General features: G+C 45.0%; 1 protein-coding gene across 4 annotated transcripts in view; it reads right to left on the reverse strand.

Moving 5' to 3' along the window:
* NMD3 (NMD3 ribosome export adaptor) overlaps nt 1–11,254 on the reverse strand; it is a 68,795-nt gene extending 57,541 nt beyond the window's left edge. The window contains exons 1-4 of one of the 4 annotated variants that reach the window (XM_083177844.1): nt 11,125–11,254; nt 8,509–8,569; nt 5,489–5,623; nt 686–782 (exon numbers count right to left, since the gene is read on the reverse strand). In XM_083177844.1, the coding sequence (XP_083033970.1) occupies nt 686–782; nt 5,489–5,623; nt 8,509–8,552 (276 nt within the window). In that variant the 5' untranslated portion in view covers nt 8,553–8,569; nt 11,125–11,254. Of the gene's footprint in view, nt 1–685; nt 783–5,488; nt 5,624–8,508; nt 8,570–10,372; nt 10,437–10,521; nt 10,700–11,124 lie in introns of those variants that run through there. The other 3 variants (XM_083177841.1, XM_083177843.1, XM_083177842.1) reach the window with 3 other exon arrangements.
* Nucleotides 11,255–21,377: the final 10,123 nt, after the last annotated feature.

Below are 21,377 nucleotides of genomic sequence, written 5' to 3' on the forward strand. Positions count from 1 at the left end.
TTATGATTTATCACTTTTCATAGAGACAACTGAGTTTACGAGATGTGTGTTTAACCCCTTGTGGTGGGTTTTCTTTTAGGGAGCCCCCCCCCCCCCCCCCCAGTAGGCAAGTTTTTTTATGAGGAGTGCTCCCTAAAAAAAAAAAAAAAACACCACTGTCTCCCCTGGGTCTGGGCAGCAACGCTGATCCGTCAATCATCTGCTGCCCGGACCTGTGCCCCGGCTCCCCGTCCCTACATGCTGCGACCCGGCTTGTCATAAGCCAGCGCCGCAGGCTGCAATGTTACAACTGGGGGGGGGGAGGGCGGGGTGAGCCGGGGGCGCGGCAGAGGGGAGGGAGCCGGGCAGCGCTGCCCGGTGCTAATCACTGGCAATCCCAAGAATTTTCCGGCCTTGCCAGCCTGGGCATTAAGGCATAGCCCAGAAAATTGCCAGTGAAGGGGTTAAGGCAATACACATTAATCTGTTGCTGGTGAGATAAGGTTTATCAATCATGATGGCAAAAGCAATATCGTTCCCCATCATTAAGATTTAGAAAAACATTTTAAGTGTTATCTACTAACATACACGTGGAAATAACACATCGTAAGGCGTTTACATGTGTATAACTTGCTATTGAGAGCAAGTACATCTCACTTGTGTTTGTAAGTGAATGGTAGCGTATGCAGAACCATGTAGTACACACCTTGCTCAATGAAGTCTTCAGTTTTTTCAGGCACAAAGTGAGTAGCTCTCGAGACTCTAATGCGCACTGCATCCATGTCCCTGGTGGCTGTAGATAACTGAAACAAAGAATCTATTACTAGTCTCAAACTTATGTTCAACATTCCAAGTTCTCTCTCGGTCATTGTGGTTGAAGTAGGACAATAAGGGGTACATTTACTAAAGTGTTAGGTTTTTAGAAGTGATATTCCATCCATTGATCCTCTGAAACAGTGTTTCCTAATGCTAAGTACACACCAGAACGATCGTGACCGTGAGACGATCGTACGATCTGTTGGAGCACACAATCTGCATCCAGCTGAATGGATCTTTTGCAGAACCTGACTGCAGCAGGTAGGATCTCCAACACGACCAGCTTCGGATTGGAATCGGATCGAAAATATGCCCAATTTACACACAATCGTTCGAGATAGCATCGAAATTGGGGGAATTGAGGCCAAATTGTTCTGATGTGTACCCTACATAAGCCTGGTTCTCAAGTACCCCCAAAAGTACATGCTTTCCAGGTAACAAGGCAGGTGCGCAGGTGTACTCATCCCCACACATTTTAAAGGATCCACAGGTGGAGCTTATTATCTCACTTATGATTCTGTGTGGAGAACTGGAATATGTGCACTGTTGGGGATACTTAACCCCTTCCTGACGGGGCGTTTTTTCTTAACTTTTTTTTTTTTTTTTCTCGCGTTCAAATAAGCGTAACTTTTTTAATTTTCCGGCTATATAGACACATGAGGGCTTTTTTTTTGCGGGACAAGTTGTACTTTTTAATGGTACCATTTACTATACCGTATAATATTCTGGGGAATCAGGAAATAATTCAATGTGGGGTAAAAAGGAAAAAAAACGCAATTCCACAATTTTGCGCTGGTTACGTTTTTTTTTTAGTTCATAGTTCGTTTAAAATGATGGGTTATCTTTATTCTATGGGTCGTTACGATTCCGGTGATACCAAACTTATATAGTTTTCGTTACGTTTTACCACAAAAAAAAAAATAGAAAATTTTACGGTTTTTCTAATTTGCGTCGCGTCGCCATGTTCTGCGGCTTATAACTTTTTTATTTTTCCACCTACGGACCTGGGTGAGGGCTCATTTTTTGCGGGCTGAAGTGTACTTTTTAATTAATACCATTATGGGATATGTGCGACTTTCTGATCTCTTTTATTTAATTTTTTTTGGGTAGGCGATGCGACCAAAAAACGTAGTTTTGGCGTTGGGAATTTTTTCCCGTTTACGCCTTTAACCGTGCGGGATAACTAATGTTATATTTTAATAGATCGGACTTTTAGGAACGCGGCGATACCAAATATGTTTATTTTTTTTATTTTTTATTTATTTTTATTTGTGAAATGGGGAAAGGGGGGCGTTTTGAACTTTTAATATTTTTTTTTTTTTTTTTTTTTTTTTTTTACTTTTTTTTTTTTTTTTTTTTTACTTTTACTACAAGGCCCCCTAGTGTACTTGACCACTAGGGGGCGCGATCGCCTGTACTAGGTTCAGCCATAGAGCTCTATGGCTGAACATAGTGATTTTCAGCACTTCCTATTACATCCTGCCTCAGGCAGGATGTAATAGGAATGCTGACATGGCCAGCACAGGGGTCTACATTAGACCCCTGGCTGCCATGGCAACCGATCGGCACCCTCCGATCTCGCCGCGGGGGGCCCCGATCGGCGCCGGAGGGGGGCGCCCCCCCTCCGGTCAGCTATTAAAGCACTGCGGGCGCTTTGCCCGCGGTGCTTAAAGGGTTAAACGGCCACGATCGGCGAACTCGCCGCTCGTGGCCGTGAGAGCAGGTACCTGGCTGTAATATACAGCCATTACCTGCTCTCTTTCAAGCCAGCTCACTCCGTGAGCTGGCTTGATTCCCCCGCAACCGACATATGACGTACATGTACGTCATATGTCGGGAAGGGGTTAAAGACCAGGATTGGGAACTACTGCTCTAGACGGTGCTAGATAAATTATATGTCAAATCTGGTTGCTATGGCCAACAGCTCTCACTTCTAAAAACTCACACTTTAGTAAATGTACCTGTAGGAAGAGATCTGGCACACATTCAATGCCATCCACTTCAAATTTAAATGCGTTCACCCTCATTATAATGAGAGCTGTTTCAACTCTTCAGAAGTCCTTAGCAGAGTGTTCTAAATAAAACAAAGTATTTTTGGGCAATGCCGTATAGTAGTTTGAATGTGACTCCAAATGTGCCAAAGGGGTTAAATGATGTCTCCGCAAAGAACAAAGTTTGTGCTGCAGAACTAGGACTGGAATCTAGGTAGGCAGTGAGGGTCATTCCACTCCTCCTAGCTGAGGTAAGCTAGATGTCACAAATTCCGTTGGTCCACAGATACGTTAATCTGAAAACATGACTAGTGCTTATGCATACCACCCAACATGATTCTCTCTAGGAGGGACACAATGCACTAGTACTTACAGTAACTCTTAATTCATGATGCCATCACCTGTGTTGAAACATCTTTCTTATGCTGGCCACACATCAGACCAACTTTCCCCCAACCATCCAACTAGTTGGTTGGTTGGACTGAAAATCTGGTACTGTATGGGGGCAAATGCCAATAAGCAATTTGCTCACAAATTGGACAAAAAATTTCAGTGAACTTATTTAAATTTAAATAGGTCCAACTACAGTACATTGTCCGAGTGACAGTCGTTGTCCATTTTCTGATTTGGGAAACAAATGACATTTGCTCCTATCCAGTACCAGGTTTTTATAAATGAACTAAGGGACATACCCATAACCCATTCCACAACCCCTCCCAGGATTTATTTCCTGACATGGTTATTTAGGTTTGAAACAGATACTTTAAACAGTTTTTTATGATGTTACTGTGCTTCCTTGTCTGTGTTTAGCTTCAAGAGATCGGAAGTCATAAGTTACATTCTAACCATAAGCTCCTCTGCAGAACCGTAACTGGACAAAGGCATGACATTTACCCGAGAGCCATTTTAATACATTATTAAACCAATAGTAAAAACTAACCACACCTAAGTCAAAAGAATCTTCTCTAAACAGCTTGACGTTGATGTGACTGCACTGGAAAATATTAAGGTTTAAAATCCTGGCACTATAACCCATTCTCCCTGAATGCAACCACAAGAGAACTAAGCTTTCCCAAGATAGACGGGTACTAATGTCTATCCCCTCCCCCTTAGGTAGGTTTTCTAGTTTTCAGATTAGTATGCCTCCTTGTGGTACCATATTATTGCTACACACTGGAAGCAATTAATTCAAGACGGCAAAAATAAAATTGCATTACAGTTATTTGCTGAATTATTCAGCTTTTTCCACTTTGGAATGTTGAAATAATGCCAAAGTAAATATCACAGTGAGCTGCATTGTTTGTCTTCATTAAATATAAAATCCATACAATTGCTTTGACAATGCTATAAGTGTTGCAGGGCACGCTGGGATGTGTAGTTCTATACAGCTGGAAGGACGCTTTTTGCCCACACCTGAACTAGGATGTAGGCACTTTGCAGGAAGCATTGCTGTCTTTCCCACACGTTTCAACAAAAATATTGGACATCACATATTGTGAAAACACTGTGGTACTGTAACCTGTAAAGTGTAAGGAGATGTTCCTAATGGTGACCAAACACGAATACCCCTAGGCAAATTCCCAGGTCAAGCATGTCGACCTGGTAATTTGCCTTTTAACACAGGTTTTTTTTCAATGTGAACGGTTCAACCCGTGTCGTTATTCCCGGGTCTCCAACTAAAAAAAAAAAAGGCAAATTACCAGGTAGAACTGCTTCACCCAGTAATTTGCCTAGCAGTGAGAAGGTCCAGCACTGCATTCACCGTTAGGTAAAAGCCGGGTTGTTCTCACTGGCAGTGAGAACATCGTATTATATCCTAATCGTATGTGCCTAACCTCCGATTCTAATCGGATGCATGGTATCATGCTCATCAGATCAGATCCAGAGATCGTAAGTGCTGCACATACTGTAAGATTTATCAGATCCAGTAGGATCCTTTAGCACTTGCTGGGGGTCGCATACGATACATCGTATACTAAAGGACCGCATAGGATTTATGTAACACCGGCGGGCAGTTACCGAGGTATCGCATGCGATACCTTGGATAAGTGTATGGCCAGCTTTTATTTGCAAATATAAATAGATTTTAGTTACTCGACATCATAATTCTTATAACACACAACAGCGTGGTGATTTTTACTTATGGGCTGCAGGACTGCAGGGTAAAATCTGCCACTGTCTCTGACTAAATGAAGCCAGATGCAGTCTGTGAGACGGCTCTGGCTTCACTGTGATTGGCAGTGACTTCCTATTGGAAGTCTGACCTGCCAGTCACCCAAGGCAGTCCCATTGGGGGGGGTATTCCCTCCCTCCGGGATGCCACTGCTGAGTGGCAGCCCATGAAATCTGGTACCGCACATGCGCAGTACGAGGACAATACTGCGCATGCACCAGATCTGGGACCCTGAAAATGCCACCATTGACTGCTGCAAAAGCAGCCCATAGAGGCTGGGGGCCAGCGCATGCACAGCACCGGAGAAGCTACTACGCATGCGCCGGCCGCACGATGAAGACTGGCGGCCTAGGCTAACCGGCGGCAGCTGGAGGGGACCAGGAACACAGTGGTGGCAGCAGCAGCGGAGGGGGCCCAGATCCCGCCAGCCCCCTCCTCCGGAGAGGTAAGAGCTGCTACTGCACAACAGCTTTATACAAAGACTGTTTAAAAAAAAAAAAGTGGAATAGTTATGTAGCTTCAGACCTACCGTTCACACTGCTTACAGAAATGCACAGACACTTGCTTTGGAATCCCTTCGCTGATGTCGACCTGTGTCCGAAGACATGACACGCACATGTTCGCAAGGTTTGGGGGGATTGGAATTCCACATTGGCAACAAAGGCTAATAATACAGAGCAAAATAAAGTAATTAGCCAACCATGCAAAACAACATACCAAGGTATAGATAGATAGATATTGTTGTGTCCGCGCGCTAAGATACCTAAATGTGCAAAGGGGCTGCTGAGTTTGAGTGTGTCCTTACACTCATAGACGTACATGAGAATTTGGGGTTAACCCTGCGCTCACCTTCTAATCTTAAGGTGTAGGTGATGTATAACTGCAGTATGCCGATAATAAATGGATGTCAACTAAGGGTATAGTGCACCACCAGGGGTGCCATTTACACGCCTTGCCTCACCATCTGACTTTTCCACCCCATCCCTCAGCCCACTCCTCCTCAAACCCCCACTGTGACACATTCTGTGTATTGCCCAACCACAGAGTGCCCCCACATACTACCCCATTTCATATACAGGTTCTGTTACCAGTTGACAGCAGACACAGCCTTTGCTGTTGAGAGCTGTTCACACTGGACTCTGTTGCCATCCACAGAATAACTAGCTAAAATTACCCACGGCTATTTGACCACCAGAGGCATTGCTTCTCCATTAATCTACCCAACAGGTTAAATTAAGTGTAACCCATCTCAACCTATACTCATTTTTGTGACCAATCCAGACACGTAGGGATTTCCCGGCGTTTTCTGTAGCTAAAGAGTGCCCCAAAAAACAGAGAGTCTTTTCTTCCTTCTCCTGATTAGCCATCCACAGAATACCTGCATTTATTTCATTTTATTGAATTTGTAATATGTCACTTTTGCACCAATAAATTATTCTTAATCCTAAAAACATTGACATCCATTTATTATCAGCACACTGCAGTTATAAATCACCTACACCTTAAGATTACAAGGTACAGGTTATTTAGGCGCTGCTTATGGTTTTTTTACCTGGCCGCTGTTGAATGAGGGATAGTCTCCCAGAATGAAGAAATAGAAGAAAAACCGTAACAGCACTTTAATAAGGTAAGTCAAGTCAATGATACAGAACGGTGTTTTTAAACATAAACAGGTTCCTCACTCATCATTCAATGCTTTATAGCAAACTATGAGAAGCAAAATCTACAAAACAGGATATTTTCTATCAGAACCACAGTATTTTGGACATTGGACAAACAGCTGTAACTCAACTGCAATTAACACTTAATGGAACAGCAATTCTGGAATTATTCTCAGATAATACAAAAGTTCCAAACAAAATTCAGCTTATTAGGTATGCCAGAACGGTGACACTAACTCATTGGGATACGGACATTTGGTCTACAACATGATGGTAGACGGTCATTAGGTCGACATGGGGTTTTATGGAGGGTTTGGACTGTTTTGTGACCAGAGAGGCAGTATTTCATGCCCTACCATCCACTAGGGCGTGGTGGGAGAATAGAATAGTGTGACCAAAGTATGGCGAGGGGACATGGTGCACTTTAACCTGTGTCCACATTCAGTTAAAAACCCCATGTAGACCTTTTGACTGTCGACCTAATGCTTAAGTCGGCCTAGACCCATGTCGACCAACTGATCCCAATCTAACTAATTGACACTATTTGTGCATTTTAGATCTATATAAAAGTTACATGTTTCTTGTAATGTTGAGTTAATATTTTGCTGTCCATAGGAAAAACTGAATCTTTCCCTCATCACTAAGGCCCCAATACACTAGTCCAACTTGTCGTAAGGACAACTCACACCCAATTTTCCCTGAGCTCTCACGGCAGCTTCCTGAGAGAGCTCACTAGCTATTTGGAACTTGATGTGCCATTTTTTACATAGGATAAATTGCAGGGCAGGCAGTCCACAGTGTCCGGGAAGTGCTGAGCGGACATGCGTCGGCAGAATGTTTTTTTGTTTTGTTTTTTTTTTATTTAAAAGATAGGCTGAAAGAGAGGACACCTGCATCGTTTAGATACCTTCTCAGACTAATAAGTCTCTAAGTCTGAATTATTTGTACTATTAATTCATCCGACAGGTCCTTTTAGCATAACACATTGACTTTAGCAAAGTAAACTCTATATCACCTGAAAACCTATTTATACTGAAATTCAGAACCCATATAGGGAGGTGATGTGCCAGGCTACTAAGCATTCACACTACAGGCTAAAGGTGAATACGCATTACACGATATGCATGAGAACGACCATTGTTAACAATATTTTTGTGCATATCGGCTAGTGTGTTAAGTATGAGCACTCCTGTGGGTTATTAGTGACCTCCTCTGTACGTGTAGCTCTGGGGTAGCCAACCCTAGTCCTCGAGAGCTACCAACAGTGCATGTTTTGCAGGTCTCCTCACAGAATCACAAGAGAAGCAATTAGCTCCACCTGTGTATCTTTTAAAATGTGTCGGTGATTAATGAGTGCAGCTGTGCAGCAGCTAGGTTGTCTGGAAAATGTGAACTGTTGGTAGCTCTCGAGGGCTAGGGTTGGCTACTACTGGTGTAGCTCAATCCTGACTAGATCGTCAATGACAGCTAAAGCCCTATACAATTTTTTAAAAGATATCACTCAGAAGTGTCCATCTGAACGATATCTTTTAGGGGAAAAAACAAGTGTAAAGTGCATGCTTAATACCGTTAACAATGCGCATTCCCGCACATCGTTAATGGCCGCCTGTAACTGCTGCACATGTAGGTCTATTTCAGCTATATAACCGATGACCCGCATGTTCAGCAGGTCCCGGTGAAGTCACTGAACTATATTGGCAAACTATATAGTTTAGTGTGTACACAAAACATCCTTTTCCGGTGAGTTCAGAGGGGAACACTGGCGAGATTACTCATGGAGCATATCTGCTAGTGCGTATCGGGATTTACAAACTAAACCAAAAAGAAAAGTCCAATAAAACCCAACTCCTATTTTAGAACATATTGTCTCCCCAAAATAACTTCTTACATGTTCCCTTGGCTGCTAGTCGCTGGCCCCTTCATGTACTCCATCCTGATTAAACTTGAATCTGGAAAAACAAAAAAAAGAGAATTTAGATACAAGTACAGAGATTATCATTTAGCTTCGGATTTTTATATTATTTTCAGAATTTCAAGGCAACATTTTAACAAATATCAAATGGGACAGCTTGCAATTTTAATTTAATGACCAACCGTTCATCCATGTGTGTAGTGACCAGCCAGTTGTATAACACTTTGCCTCTGCTAAGCATAGCTTATACCCCTTTCAGACATACAGCAAAATCCCAGGATTTTTCACGTGCACAATCCCGGGACTAGCGTATGTCTGAATGGGCTCTACCATCAAAAATCCCAGGCCCTGCGCACATGCAATGGACCTGGGATTTTTAAAAACCTAGGATTGAATGGGGTCTAAAATCCCAGGTAGTATGTCTAAAAGGGGTATAATATTCGGTACATTACAGAATGATCAATCACATTCCCCCTTCCTGTTCAAGGGGGTAACAGTTCTAAACGTCTTCCACAATGTGACTGCACAAGGCAGATACTATTACTCCAAAAGGTTTAAATGAATCTTTAAATTTGCTTATTTTTTCTCATTTTTCTTCTACCTGCCATGTTAAAGGTTGTGTTTTAAAAATGGTAGGAGCTGATTGGCTGGTGGTTTCTCACTCTCCATTTTATCACTATCATTTTATCACTTTTCAAGCTTAGTATATCTGGCCCTTCGCCTTTAAATATGCTCTTTTCTTCATGGTACACTGTAACGTGGATTTGATATGTATTCTTCTGCTTAATGTTGTTTCTGTCTAGAGTTTATAAGCACATTTTATTATGTCTTTGTGCACTGCAGGCTTCTGTTGCCTAGGATGCGACTAGCACCCAGATTAGGTCATTATTTACAGATATTGAACATGCATCAGAAGGCTTTTAAACGTCTGTTTACTTAGTTTGTATTCCTGATGAAGGCAGCAGCTAAAGCGTAGACATCAAAAAATGTTTAAATAGGACAGCCCCAGCGAACAATTAGCGGTTACTCCCTCCCAACCAATATCGTATGTCACCAGAGTAGTTTATTTCTTATTATGTGTGTATAGATCTAAATTCTCTATATTGAGGCAATTAACATATTTCCACCTTACTTTTCAAATAATTTGTCACCTAGAGCATAATGAAAATACAAAAAAATAAGCATTTCCAATGTACAAATACGCACATAGCTGCGAATTATGGGAATGGCCAAGCTTTAACACGATTACTTTGGCAATAACATTAACATGTATTACTGTTTAATCTTAGCTCATATTACTATTCGTGTGTGAACAATCCAATATTTGGTGAATTCTGCTTCTCAAAAGGTAGGAAGAGCTGGGGATGGGAGACAACAAGAGCAATGTTGTGGTTGTAACGTGCTGCTTGTACTTCGCTCAGAACTGAATCTGACCACTTTTTTTTCTTATTGCAGCAAACAGGACTAGAAACCCTTCAAGAACAAGGCTTTAGGAAAGGTGTCAGGGACAAGGTCCTTTAACCCACTTGGATGTACTCAACGCAGGTCATATTCCATCCAGGACAGTGCTCATCCCAGCAGAGAATTGAGGTCATCAAATTTTACAGTGTGCTATCACATACTTCCCATGACCCATTCCAGGAGGGACACATTGCTCTGCTCCTGCACTTTCTTCTTAATGTATGATTGCCATTATCTGTGGTGGAACACCTTACTTATCAATTAACCAGTTTAACACAGGTTAAGGCATTGATACATTAAGAGGGATGTCCAGGAGCAGAGCATTGTGTCCCTTCTGGAATGAGTCATGTTGGGAGGTATGCTATCACGTAAGACGAACCATGACATTCTGGGACTTGTTGTAGTCCCCATCTGCAGGCAAGCCCCATGGCTGTGTACTGTGACACCTTTCCGCTCCCTGAGAGCCCATCGCTGTCCCGTTTGCAGGCCTGCACCCCCTGCGAGGCATCAGCGTCCCAGATCGCTTACTACATTACCGCAACTGAGAGACACACAGGAGTCGGACACGTAGCACCGCGCCACCGCCTCTCTCGCCCCAAGCACAGCGGCTCGCTCACAGACAGAGCACAGGAACTCTCCCGTCTGCTCCAGCCGCACCATGTGGCAGAAGCGACTTCCGCACGACGTCACGAAGCAGAAGGACCCCAGCCGGGTGCCCTGATCACTGCCAGTGCCTACCTAGCCCAAGCAGGCAGCAGCAGCTGTAGGCCGCCCGCCACAACAGGGCAGGCTACAGTAGAGACGCGTCGCTATCGCATATGTTAATCGGCTTCGCTATATTACTGATGTTACTAGGCAGGCGGTATGTGCCCTGTCTGCAGCAAGCCAGGTGGCATGGGTTCCGCACTGCATAACAGGATGGCATGTGGCTTGGTGGCGGGACTAAGTAAAAACCGGACCCGGATAAGACACCGGAACGCCGGACCAGACATCAAACTCTGCATTCCGGAGCTTATAGTGTCTGGTCCGAGGGGTGTCCCATGCGGGTGGTGTCTTGTCAGGGGGGATCCTGGTCCTCTTAAAGATACCTGATCGTGCACTACATGTCATATGTATCACAGGGTTGCCTACCTGACCCACTCCTTCAGGGAGAAAATTCTCTGTACCTGGGCTTCCCTGGTAATATATGATTACCATCACCTGCAATGGTGTAGCTAGGTGCCACTGTGCCCGGAGCAAGGGCATGTTTCGCACCACCCCCCCCCCCCCCCCCCCCCCCCCCCCCCCCGATTTGTAGTAGGCGGGGCTCTCGCGCGGCAAACAGGGTCAGGGCCTAACATTATAAAACACATTGTAACGCCCATTGCACATTGGGGGGACACGGACCTGCAAACAGCAGAGCAGCAGACATCAGCACACAGCAAAAAAAAACAAATAAGCGCTAAAGAACACACACACACATTATACGAACACACACATCTATCACATTATAGGCACACACACATCTATCACATTATAGTTTATACGCACATACACACGCACATCTATCACATTATAGGCACACACACATCTATCACATAATTGCACACACATCTATCACATACGCACACACACACACGCACATCTATCACATTATACGCACACACACACACCTATCACATTATACGCACACACACCTATCACATTATACGCACACACACACCTATCACATTATACGCACACATACACCTATCACATTGTACGCACACATACACACGCACATCTATCACATTATAGGCACACACACATCTATCACATAATACGCACACACATCTATCACATACGCACACACACACACATCTATCACATTATATGCGCACACACACGCACATCTATCACATTATAAGCACACACACACCAATCACATTATACGCACACATACACATGCACATCTATCACATTATACGCACACATACACACCTATCACATTATACGCACACATACACCTATCACATTATACGCACACATACACACGCACATCTATCACATTATACGCACACATACACACCTATCACATACGCACACACACCTTTCACATTATACGCACACACACACCTATCACATTATACGCACACATACACACGAACATCTATCACATTATAGGCACACACACATCTATCACATAATACGCACACACATCTATCACATACGCACACACACCTATCACATACGCACACACACACACACACATCTATCACATTATACGCGCACACACACGCACATCTATCACATTATACGCACACACACCTATCACATTATACGCACACACACCTATTACATTATAAGCACACATACACCTATCACATTGTACGCACACATACACACGCACATCTATCACATTATAGGCACACACACATCTATCACATAATACGCACACACATCTATCACATACGCACACACACACACACACATCTATCACATTATATGCGCACACACATGCACATCTATCACATTATACGCACACACACCTATCACATTATACGCACACATACACACGCACATCTATCACATTATACGCACACATACACACCTATCACATTATACGCACACACACCTATCACATTATACGCACACACACACCTATCACATTATACGCACACATACACCTATCACATTATACGCACACATACACACCTATCACATTATACGCACACACACCTATCACATTATACGCACACATACACCTATCACATTATACGCACACATACACACGCACATCTATCACATTATAGGCACACACACATCTATCACATAATACGCACACACATCTATCACATACGCACACACACCTATCACATACGCACACACACACACACCTATCACATTATACGCGCACACACCTATCACATTATACGCACACACACACCTATCACATTATACGCACACATACACACGCACATCTATCACATACGCACATACACATCTATCACATTATATGCACACACACGCGCACATCTATCACATTATACGCACGCACACATCTATCACTTAATATACACGCATAGCACTATATATGTGCACACACACTTCTTTCCCCTCAATCACTTAAAAAATGTGCATGATGCTCATAAACAAAATTAACAAACACAAAGAGACCTACTCACATTTATTACAGATCGCCCCCCACCCCCACTCTGTGATGATGTCAACTTTTATTTTAGTGGGGGCAGACTGGGGTTGGGGTGCCCAGTGCTCAGCCCTCAGCAGCATCAACCTCCCCCTCTTCCTCCCCAGCAGTTAGCTGCAGCCTTCCTCCTCCTAAGCATTAGCATAGTAGTGCAGCACTCCACATACCCAAGCCCTTAGGAGTACCTCACCTCACCTGCAGACAGTCCGCAGCCATACCAGACGCTCCGTGAGTTACTTCCTCCTCCCCTCGCTCCCGCCGTGGAATGACAAAAGCGGCAGCTCTTCCTCTCTCTCCCTCCCCCCCCCCTTCCCTTTGATCAATGCGTCGCAGCGGAGCGTACCTCCCGGCAAGCGGCAGTGTGCCCAGGGGACTGCTGTTGCGGGGATACATACAGCTGGCTGCCAGTGGTGGCTGGGTGTTTATGAGGAGCCAGGCCAGAAGCCGACTAACTCCCCCCACACCGCACACATACCGCTTCTACTCACGCTGATGCCGGCTCCTGGGTGAGTTCAGTTGCCTGATGGGACCTCGGCAGCCAGCCCCAGCATTACTGAGCAGGCATCAGCGGGAGCAGAAGCGGTATGTGTGCGGTGTGGGGGGAGCGAGTCGGCTTCTGCGGGGGGAGGGAGGAGAAGGGACAGCCAGGGAGAAGCTGTCACTTTCTCCCTGGCTGGCGGCGGCTGTCTGGTCACAGCCTGCCGCCGATGATAGGTGCCCTAGAAATCCGGCCCTGACGGGGAGCGGGCAGGGGAGAGAGCAGGGAGCGGGGTGCACGCCTCCGGCGCCAGTTGCTGTCTCTGCGCCTGGAGCATGTGCTCCACCGGCTCCGCCCTCCCTACGCCTCTTGTCACCTGTGGTGAGTTGGAAGAAACTCATGGAGCCCGAGGTGTGCTCCCACCAACCAGTGCGTGACCTAAATTGTGCTTAGGTGGTTGTGCGATCGAATGGTCCCTCTCCCAAAGGAGAAGGGCCCTGTTACTCTCCTAACCCCTCTCAGCCATAAGAAGAAAAAATGGATCGTTGGGTCCCCTCGCCAAAGCTTAGAGAGACCCTCTTTCCACAACCCCCGGAAGGGTTAGGACGGTGGGTCCTCCGCACCCGAAGGTTTGGATAGACCCGCAGTAGGCTTCCCTCTCCCCAAAAGAATGAGAGCTTTGGTACATTGGGGAGTGGATGGCCCATAAGGGTCAACCACACAACCCCCAAAAAAGTGACAAAACTACAGAAAACAAAGAACGTGAAAAGTTACAAACGTAAGAGGGAAAATAAATAAATAAAGAGACCCCAGCCAGAAGGTGGGGGGGGGTGAAAAATTGTCCTACCCCATCCAAAAGGCTGGGGTAAGGTCGTGAAGCCTAACCTAGAGGGAAAGTGCACAGTGCTAGTGCATGGTGATTTTGGGATCACCGTGCAGGTTTGGCACCCCCGAGTTTCCCGGGGGCACAGTGCAGCCTCGGACTCCAGCCAGCCAGCCAGTCAGCATCCGACCAAGTGTTTCTCTGCTCCCATCTAGGGCACTTTCCAGCACCTGGCATGGGAATGGATACTCCACTGGGCTTTTCGAATGACTCCCTTTGCGGTTGAGGCCCCCTCGGAAGAGCAATCTACTCAGTCTTAGTGTTTCTCGCATCCCAAGGTTAAGGTACTAAGCTGGGCTTTTCGCTGTCTCCCCATCAGAGGCTACGAACCTCTGGAATGGGAGCAATCTACTCAGTCCCAGCTTTTCTCCGATCCTTGGGAATGGATCCTAAACTGAGCTTTACGCTGTCTCATCCTTCAGGGGCTACAAACCCCATCAAGAGAGTCAACTACTGGGCCCAGCATTTCTCCCCTCCTCCTTCCAGTGGAATTACGGATTACCATCACGTGTGGTGAGCTAGGTAATTGACAAGTGTTATATTTTAGATTTCTCAAAGTAGACCCCTTAGGTGTTCCTTTGATGACAGCTTTGCACACTCTTAGCATTCTCTCAATCAGCTTCATGTGGTAGTCTCCTGGAATGGTTTTGAATTAACAGGTGTTCCATGTCAAGAGTCAATCTGTGGAATTATTTGTCTTCTTAATGTGTTTGAGATCTTCAGTTGTGTTGTGCACAGATGTAGGGTCAGTACTTCGTGGGCACCCCTATTTGGCTACTGTTGCAATCAATATTATGGTATCAACCACTCAACTCAGTAAAGAGATACAACAGTCCATCATTATCGTCATGAACGTCAGTCGATACAGAAAATTTCAAGTACTTTGAATATATCCTTAAGTATCGCTCTCATGAGGACCGCCCCAGGAAAGGAAGACCAAGAGTTACCTCTGCAGAGGATAAGCTCATTAGTGTTACCAGCCTCCGAAACCACTACTTAACAGCACCTCAGATTAGAGCCCACATAAAGTCTTCACACAGTTCAAGTAGCAGACAAATCTCAACATCAACTATTCAGAGGAGACTGCGTGAATCAAGCCATTACTGATGATGTACAACAAGAAGAAGAGAATTGTTTGCGCCAAAAAACACAAAGAATGGACATTAGACTAGTGGAAATCTGTGCTTTGGTCTGATGAGTCCAAATTTGAAATTTTTGGTTCCAGGCACCGCATCTTTTCGAGACTCAGAGAAGGTGTGTGGATGGTTTCTGCATGTGTGGTTCCCACAGTGAAGCATGGAGGAGGTGGTGTGGGTGCTTTGCTGGTAACACTGATGGTGATTTATTAAAAATTCAAGGCACCCTTAACCAGCATGGCTACCACAGCATTCTGCAGTGCCATGCCATCCCTTCTGGTTTGCGCTTATTGAGACCATCATTTGTTTTTCATTAAGACTTAGTGGCCCATTTATCACAGATCGCATTTACAATGTGATCTGGGCAGAATATTACATTGTACATATTACATTGTAAAATGCGATCCTAACGACAGGATATATTATCCCTGGTGCGCAGGGACAGGGCTCCGAAAGTCCTATTTAAAGGTTGCTATGTCCTCTTTAAAGGCTACTTCTGGCATTACTTGTTTATGCCATGTTGTATGAAAGGTGACCTAATAATAGTGTGACCATTTGTTTTATCTACCATTCTATCCTAGCATTAGGTCTCCCCCTCACAACGGTTGTATAAGAAAAAGAAAGAGTTTGCTCGGCGGATGCACACCAAAGAAGTTGATTTCTGTTTTATTTAAAACTTAACCTTTATTGTTTTTTTTGTTTTTTTAAAAGGGGGGGGGGGGAGAAATAGAGGGGGCCTTGATATCTGTGTTCCTTTCTGTTGTGTGGAATCACAGGTCATGGTCCGCTCCGCTCATTGTGAATTTGAGTAGAGGTTAATAACTTATGACATACATAGACACACACATATATAGTGAGGTGCTTGTGCACCGTAAAGGTAAGAAGGTGTGTTTTAAAGATTAAAAATGTGGTCGCTGGACTTGATCACTTTGTCTCTATGTTTGCTGCTGTGTTTTATGTAGGAGGTATCTTAGCCTTAATTGGCTTTATATATTTGGAGTCAAGTATATTTGATATAGGAGCGTTTTTTGTTATCCTCCCACTTATGTCTTGTTGGTCGTTTGTGGGGGATACCCGGGTTCAACTTCTTTGGTGTGCATCCGCCGAGCAAACTCTTTCTTTTTCTTATACAACCATTGTACCCATTTGCCTGGATAGCACCCCCGCCTAACAACTCAGATAACAGGCGGCCTCTTCCTTATAAGGAAACCCTCCCCCGACTAAATTGTAAACACAGAAGAGAGGGTAACTGTGTGCGGATCCCAACTTCTCCCCTCCCCCATTTCCTGTACACAAAATCTCCCCCCTCACAACCCATGATCTTGTGTGGGAGTCAGAATGCGGCCTCTCTCTAGGGGCTGATGCATTGACCGAGATACGAATTGCTATATAGAAAAGTTCTGTTTATGTGGCTATTCGGGATAACTCATATACTGTAAGGGCTACACAACATAGCATTTGTTCCCCAAGAGTCTTCACCAGATCAAACCTATTATTTCTGTGTTGGAGAGGCTGTGGCCAAATTGGTACGTTTTCTCACACATGGTGGACTTGCACCAAATCTATTCCAGACTGAACTATGGGGACTCATTCAAGTTGGACCAACCCACTTTGATGGTGCTGTCCTGTGATTGCACTGCAGAACAGCAAGTGCCTCTGATTGACAAGCAGAGGCGTTCGCAGGGAGGAGTGGGGTTGTTTGGCATTTTTGCCGCGAGCAGCTTATATGCGATCCATGCTGAATGAGGGCCATGGTGTGCTCCCTTATATATTCTGTAATCGCTCTTACTTCACCCTGATCTCATCTACCGTATGTGCCCCAGTCAAGCAAACATCTAAACTCATCAATAAACTTGTCCTTCATATCCCAAATTCTCATATTCAGATAAATATCCATTTTCATGTATTAATTCTCAGTTCTCAGGTTGGTAAATAAGCCATCGGCCTCACCTTATATGCTCTAATTCAGGGGTTCCCAAACTCTGGGGGTTATTCTGGTTTACTTGCAAAGGCAAATTCACTAATGGACAAAACCATATGCACTGCAGGTGGGGCTGATGTAATGTGCTAACTGGTTGCTATGGGCAACATCCCCACTTTAAGAAGCTTTCATAAATGTACCCCTATGGGGGAAACTTACTAAGATGGGAGTTCTATTTCACATGGGTTCTTGCTATGGGCAACCAATCAGAATCTATTTCTTATTTATTTAGCACCTTCTGTAAGATAATAAATAGTATCTGATTGCCCATACTAACATCCCATCTGAAATAGAACTCCCATCTTAGTACATTTCCCCCTATGTGTCAGGAGTGTTACAGGGGTTAAAGTAGATTTATACAAAAAATATTACATCATTGTCTCTGTCCACCTATTGCATGTTGACCTTTTGGGGTAGCCCAATTGACTGTCTATCTAGACCAGTGGTTCCCAACCCTGCTCCTCTAGTACCCCCAACACTGCACGTTTTCCAGGTCACCCAGCAGGTGCACTCATTATTCAGACACATTTTAAAAGATCCACAGGTGGAGCTAATTATGTCACTTGTGATTCTGCGAGGAGACCTGGAAAACGTGCACTGTTGGGGGTACTTGAGGACCAGGGTTGGGAACCACTGATCTAGACACTGCCTATTCAATAATTCACATCCATCTGTCACGGCTCAGGTCTCTGGTGTTCCTAGCTGTGGCAGCAGTGGCCCAGTGGTGGATGCTGGGAACTGGAACACGGGAGGCTTTAGGCAAGGACAGTTCAGACGAGCAACACTGACACTGCGGGCACAGTTTGCCTAAAGCCTCCCGTGTTCCAGTTCCCAGCATCCACCACTGGGCCAGTGCTGCCACAGCCAGGTTACATACCCTCCAACTGCACCGATTTTGCCAGTACAGTACCGTTTTTTAATGGTCTGTACCGGCTAAAAGAAAGCGTACCGATTGTACCGCTTTCTTGTGGTTTCAGGCAGCTGGGTAGAGAATGGTATGCCGCAGACCCTTCCACATTCGGGCATGCGCATTTGAAGTTTGCAAACACTGCCACCGGTGCCTGTGTATGTCACCGGGGTATGTCCCCCCTCAGCCGGTGACATCAGGGCCTGGCAGAGGCTGCTGATGCGGTGAGTCGGAAATGGGAGGACGCGCTGAGCAGGAGATTAAGGAACAGCCGGTATCGGTAAGTGCTCGGGCCCTGAGGCTCGCCTCCACTCCCCTTATTCTAGCAGCCTCCTCCTTTCCCCTCTGGCAGCCTTCTCTCCCTAGCCTGTCACCATAGCATAGTGAATAGTAAAGGGGGGGCATTGGCCACTCCCCCTTTACATGTGATGCACTGTACATATAGCAAATATGATAACATTATATACTGAACAAAGCCTACACTACGTGCCATAATGGACTGTTCTATGCATACATCATAATAAGCCCTGTAATTAATCTACATAAAATGGCATTAAGAAGGCATGCTCTACACACACACACACACACACACACAGAATCCCAGTACTGCACAAACATATATGTAACACTGAAGACTGGTCCAACCACACAAGACCTCATGTGCACTCCCACCCTGGCTGTCAGCTTAAAGTGGCCATTACATTTCTGTGACTTCTCCGAGGGGAGAAGTCACTTGTGATCCCCCTTGAGCTGCCTGGGAACCTCCCAAGCACTGATGTTTCATATGCAATCCCAGCCAACCCTACCTGACTTGCCTGGCGAAGCAACACATACCTGAACCCTGTGCGATCCTCAGACTGGAAAGTGTCCAAATCGCATGTGAATGGCCCTAGTGTAAGGGAGGGGTTGGTTATTGTCAGGCTGCAGGAGGGCACAATGAGGGCTAGGCTGTGAGAGAGGTGAATAGGGCTAAACTGGCCATATACCTAAAGATTTATGGGTATTTTCAATGCAGGCAGCAAGCCCCTGGCAGCGAGCTATATGGGGAGCAGTAAGGATAGCTCGCCATCAGAGTATTCAACGGCATCCCCTTCACTCCCCGTTTCCACCTCGCCTGTTCCCTGAAGTGAGGTGGAAATGACAAGTGTGGCCATCAAAAAAGCAGGGCTTACCACAAAATTCAGCGGACTTGAGGACGGCGAGGATGTCGTTTCCTATGCCAAAAAAAGCATCCTCACCAAAAAAAGCCATGCTTTATAATAAAATCTCAGTTGGATTCATCTCTGATAAAAATGTTATAACATGCAAAAATATATGTACCATTGTCAAGTTTTTATTGAGGAATGACCATTAACCATACAATGTGAGTAGTTTCTGAGGAATTCTGTTCTGTATTTTGGGCCTAATTCAGCTTGGTTCATATGAGATCCTCAAGCAATGCAAATGCAAGAGGAGATACATGCCACCTCTGCCTGCATACCACCCCCTGCATGCACTTGCGATAAATTAACATTGCAATAAATGAATGTAAAATCCCAGGCGGTAAGATAATAATTTAATACATTGATCATATTGGTCATGTATTTTTTGTTTGCAATGTATTTAATTTTATGCTTCCTTTCATTGCTAATTTCTTACCGTCTTATTTGTTGGTGTTGGTAAATAAACTAAATCTATTTTTATTTGTGCAAAATTGCATTTAAACTTAGTTGCGATAAACCTCTGACAATACTCAGAGGTCAGCAAATGGCTGCATAAATTATTCATGTTATGTTAATGAATAAATAACAAACTCCAAGAGGAAAAATACAGAATATTTTAAAGCGGCCATTAACTGGATTTTGACAAGCTATAATACAATACTATAATATTGCTGGGTATAGTTTTAGCACAGTTGCATTATTATGTATTAAGTCTATTAAACTGTACTTCAAGCTCTTTATATTGCTAACATCACACTGATACTCTGCGTTCTACACTAGACGAGTTGTTGTTTTAAAGGCGATAGACCAAAAGGTTGATAATTTGTTAAGTAGATGTACAGTAAATACAATAATGCTCCATGTAAGATTTTATCAATCAAATTATTTTAAATCAATTATTGTCCCAGTTTGTGTGCTGTATTATGCAATCTTTGTGCCCAGTGGTGCAAGTAAGGGGGTACGGAGTGATACGGCGTATTTTTAAGAAATATGTTGCCGGTACGCCGTTCCACCCTGCATCCCCTGCTGCGCTTCTCCCACCCCTCCGGCACCTCTGACCCTGCCACTGAGAGACTAGTAGAGTGGAGCGCAGCACCGCACCGCAGGCTTCCCTCACCCCTCTGGTGGCTCTCGGCCATTTCAAATATGGTGCGGCTCCTGAGCCAATCAGAGCTCACGTACAAGCAGCCACGGTGATTGGCTGCCTGGCCACGAGCTCCGATTGGCTCACGAATCTGAGCCATATTTGAAATGGCGAGAGCCCCCTGAGGGGTGAGGGAAGCCTGCGGCTCTGTGCAGCCTGGGGTCGGGCCCGGGAGTCACTGCCAGTGGGACCTGCACATGACAGTGCTGCAGTGTGGGGAGAGGGGCATGAGCTGGCATGGTTGGAGGGAGTCCCCTGGGCAAAGAGCATGTAATCCCCCCCTTGGGCAACAAGCATGTAAACACATCCCATCCCCTGGGCAATGAGCGCGTAATCCTCCCATGGCAACAAGCATGTAATCCTCCCATGGCAAAAAGCATGAAATCAACTGTGTAGGGTGCTGGTCCAGGCACCCTGCTAGCCAGAAGCAAGGGCCATGGGATGACAATGGTGATGCCCACAGGGCTCTTGTGCGCTGTGCAGTGGC

This window comes from Crinia signifera, chromosome 3, assembly GCF_055691185.1.
Source record: "Crinia signifera chromosome 3, ASM5569118v1, whole genome shotgun sequence".
NCBI lineage: Eukaryota > Metazoa > Chordata > Amphibia > Anura > Myobatrachidae > Crinia > Crinia signifera.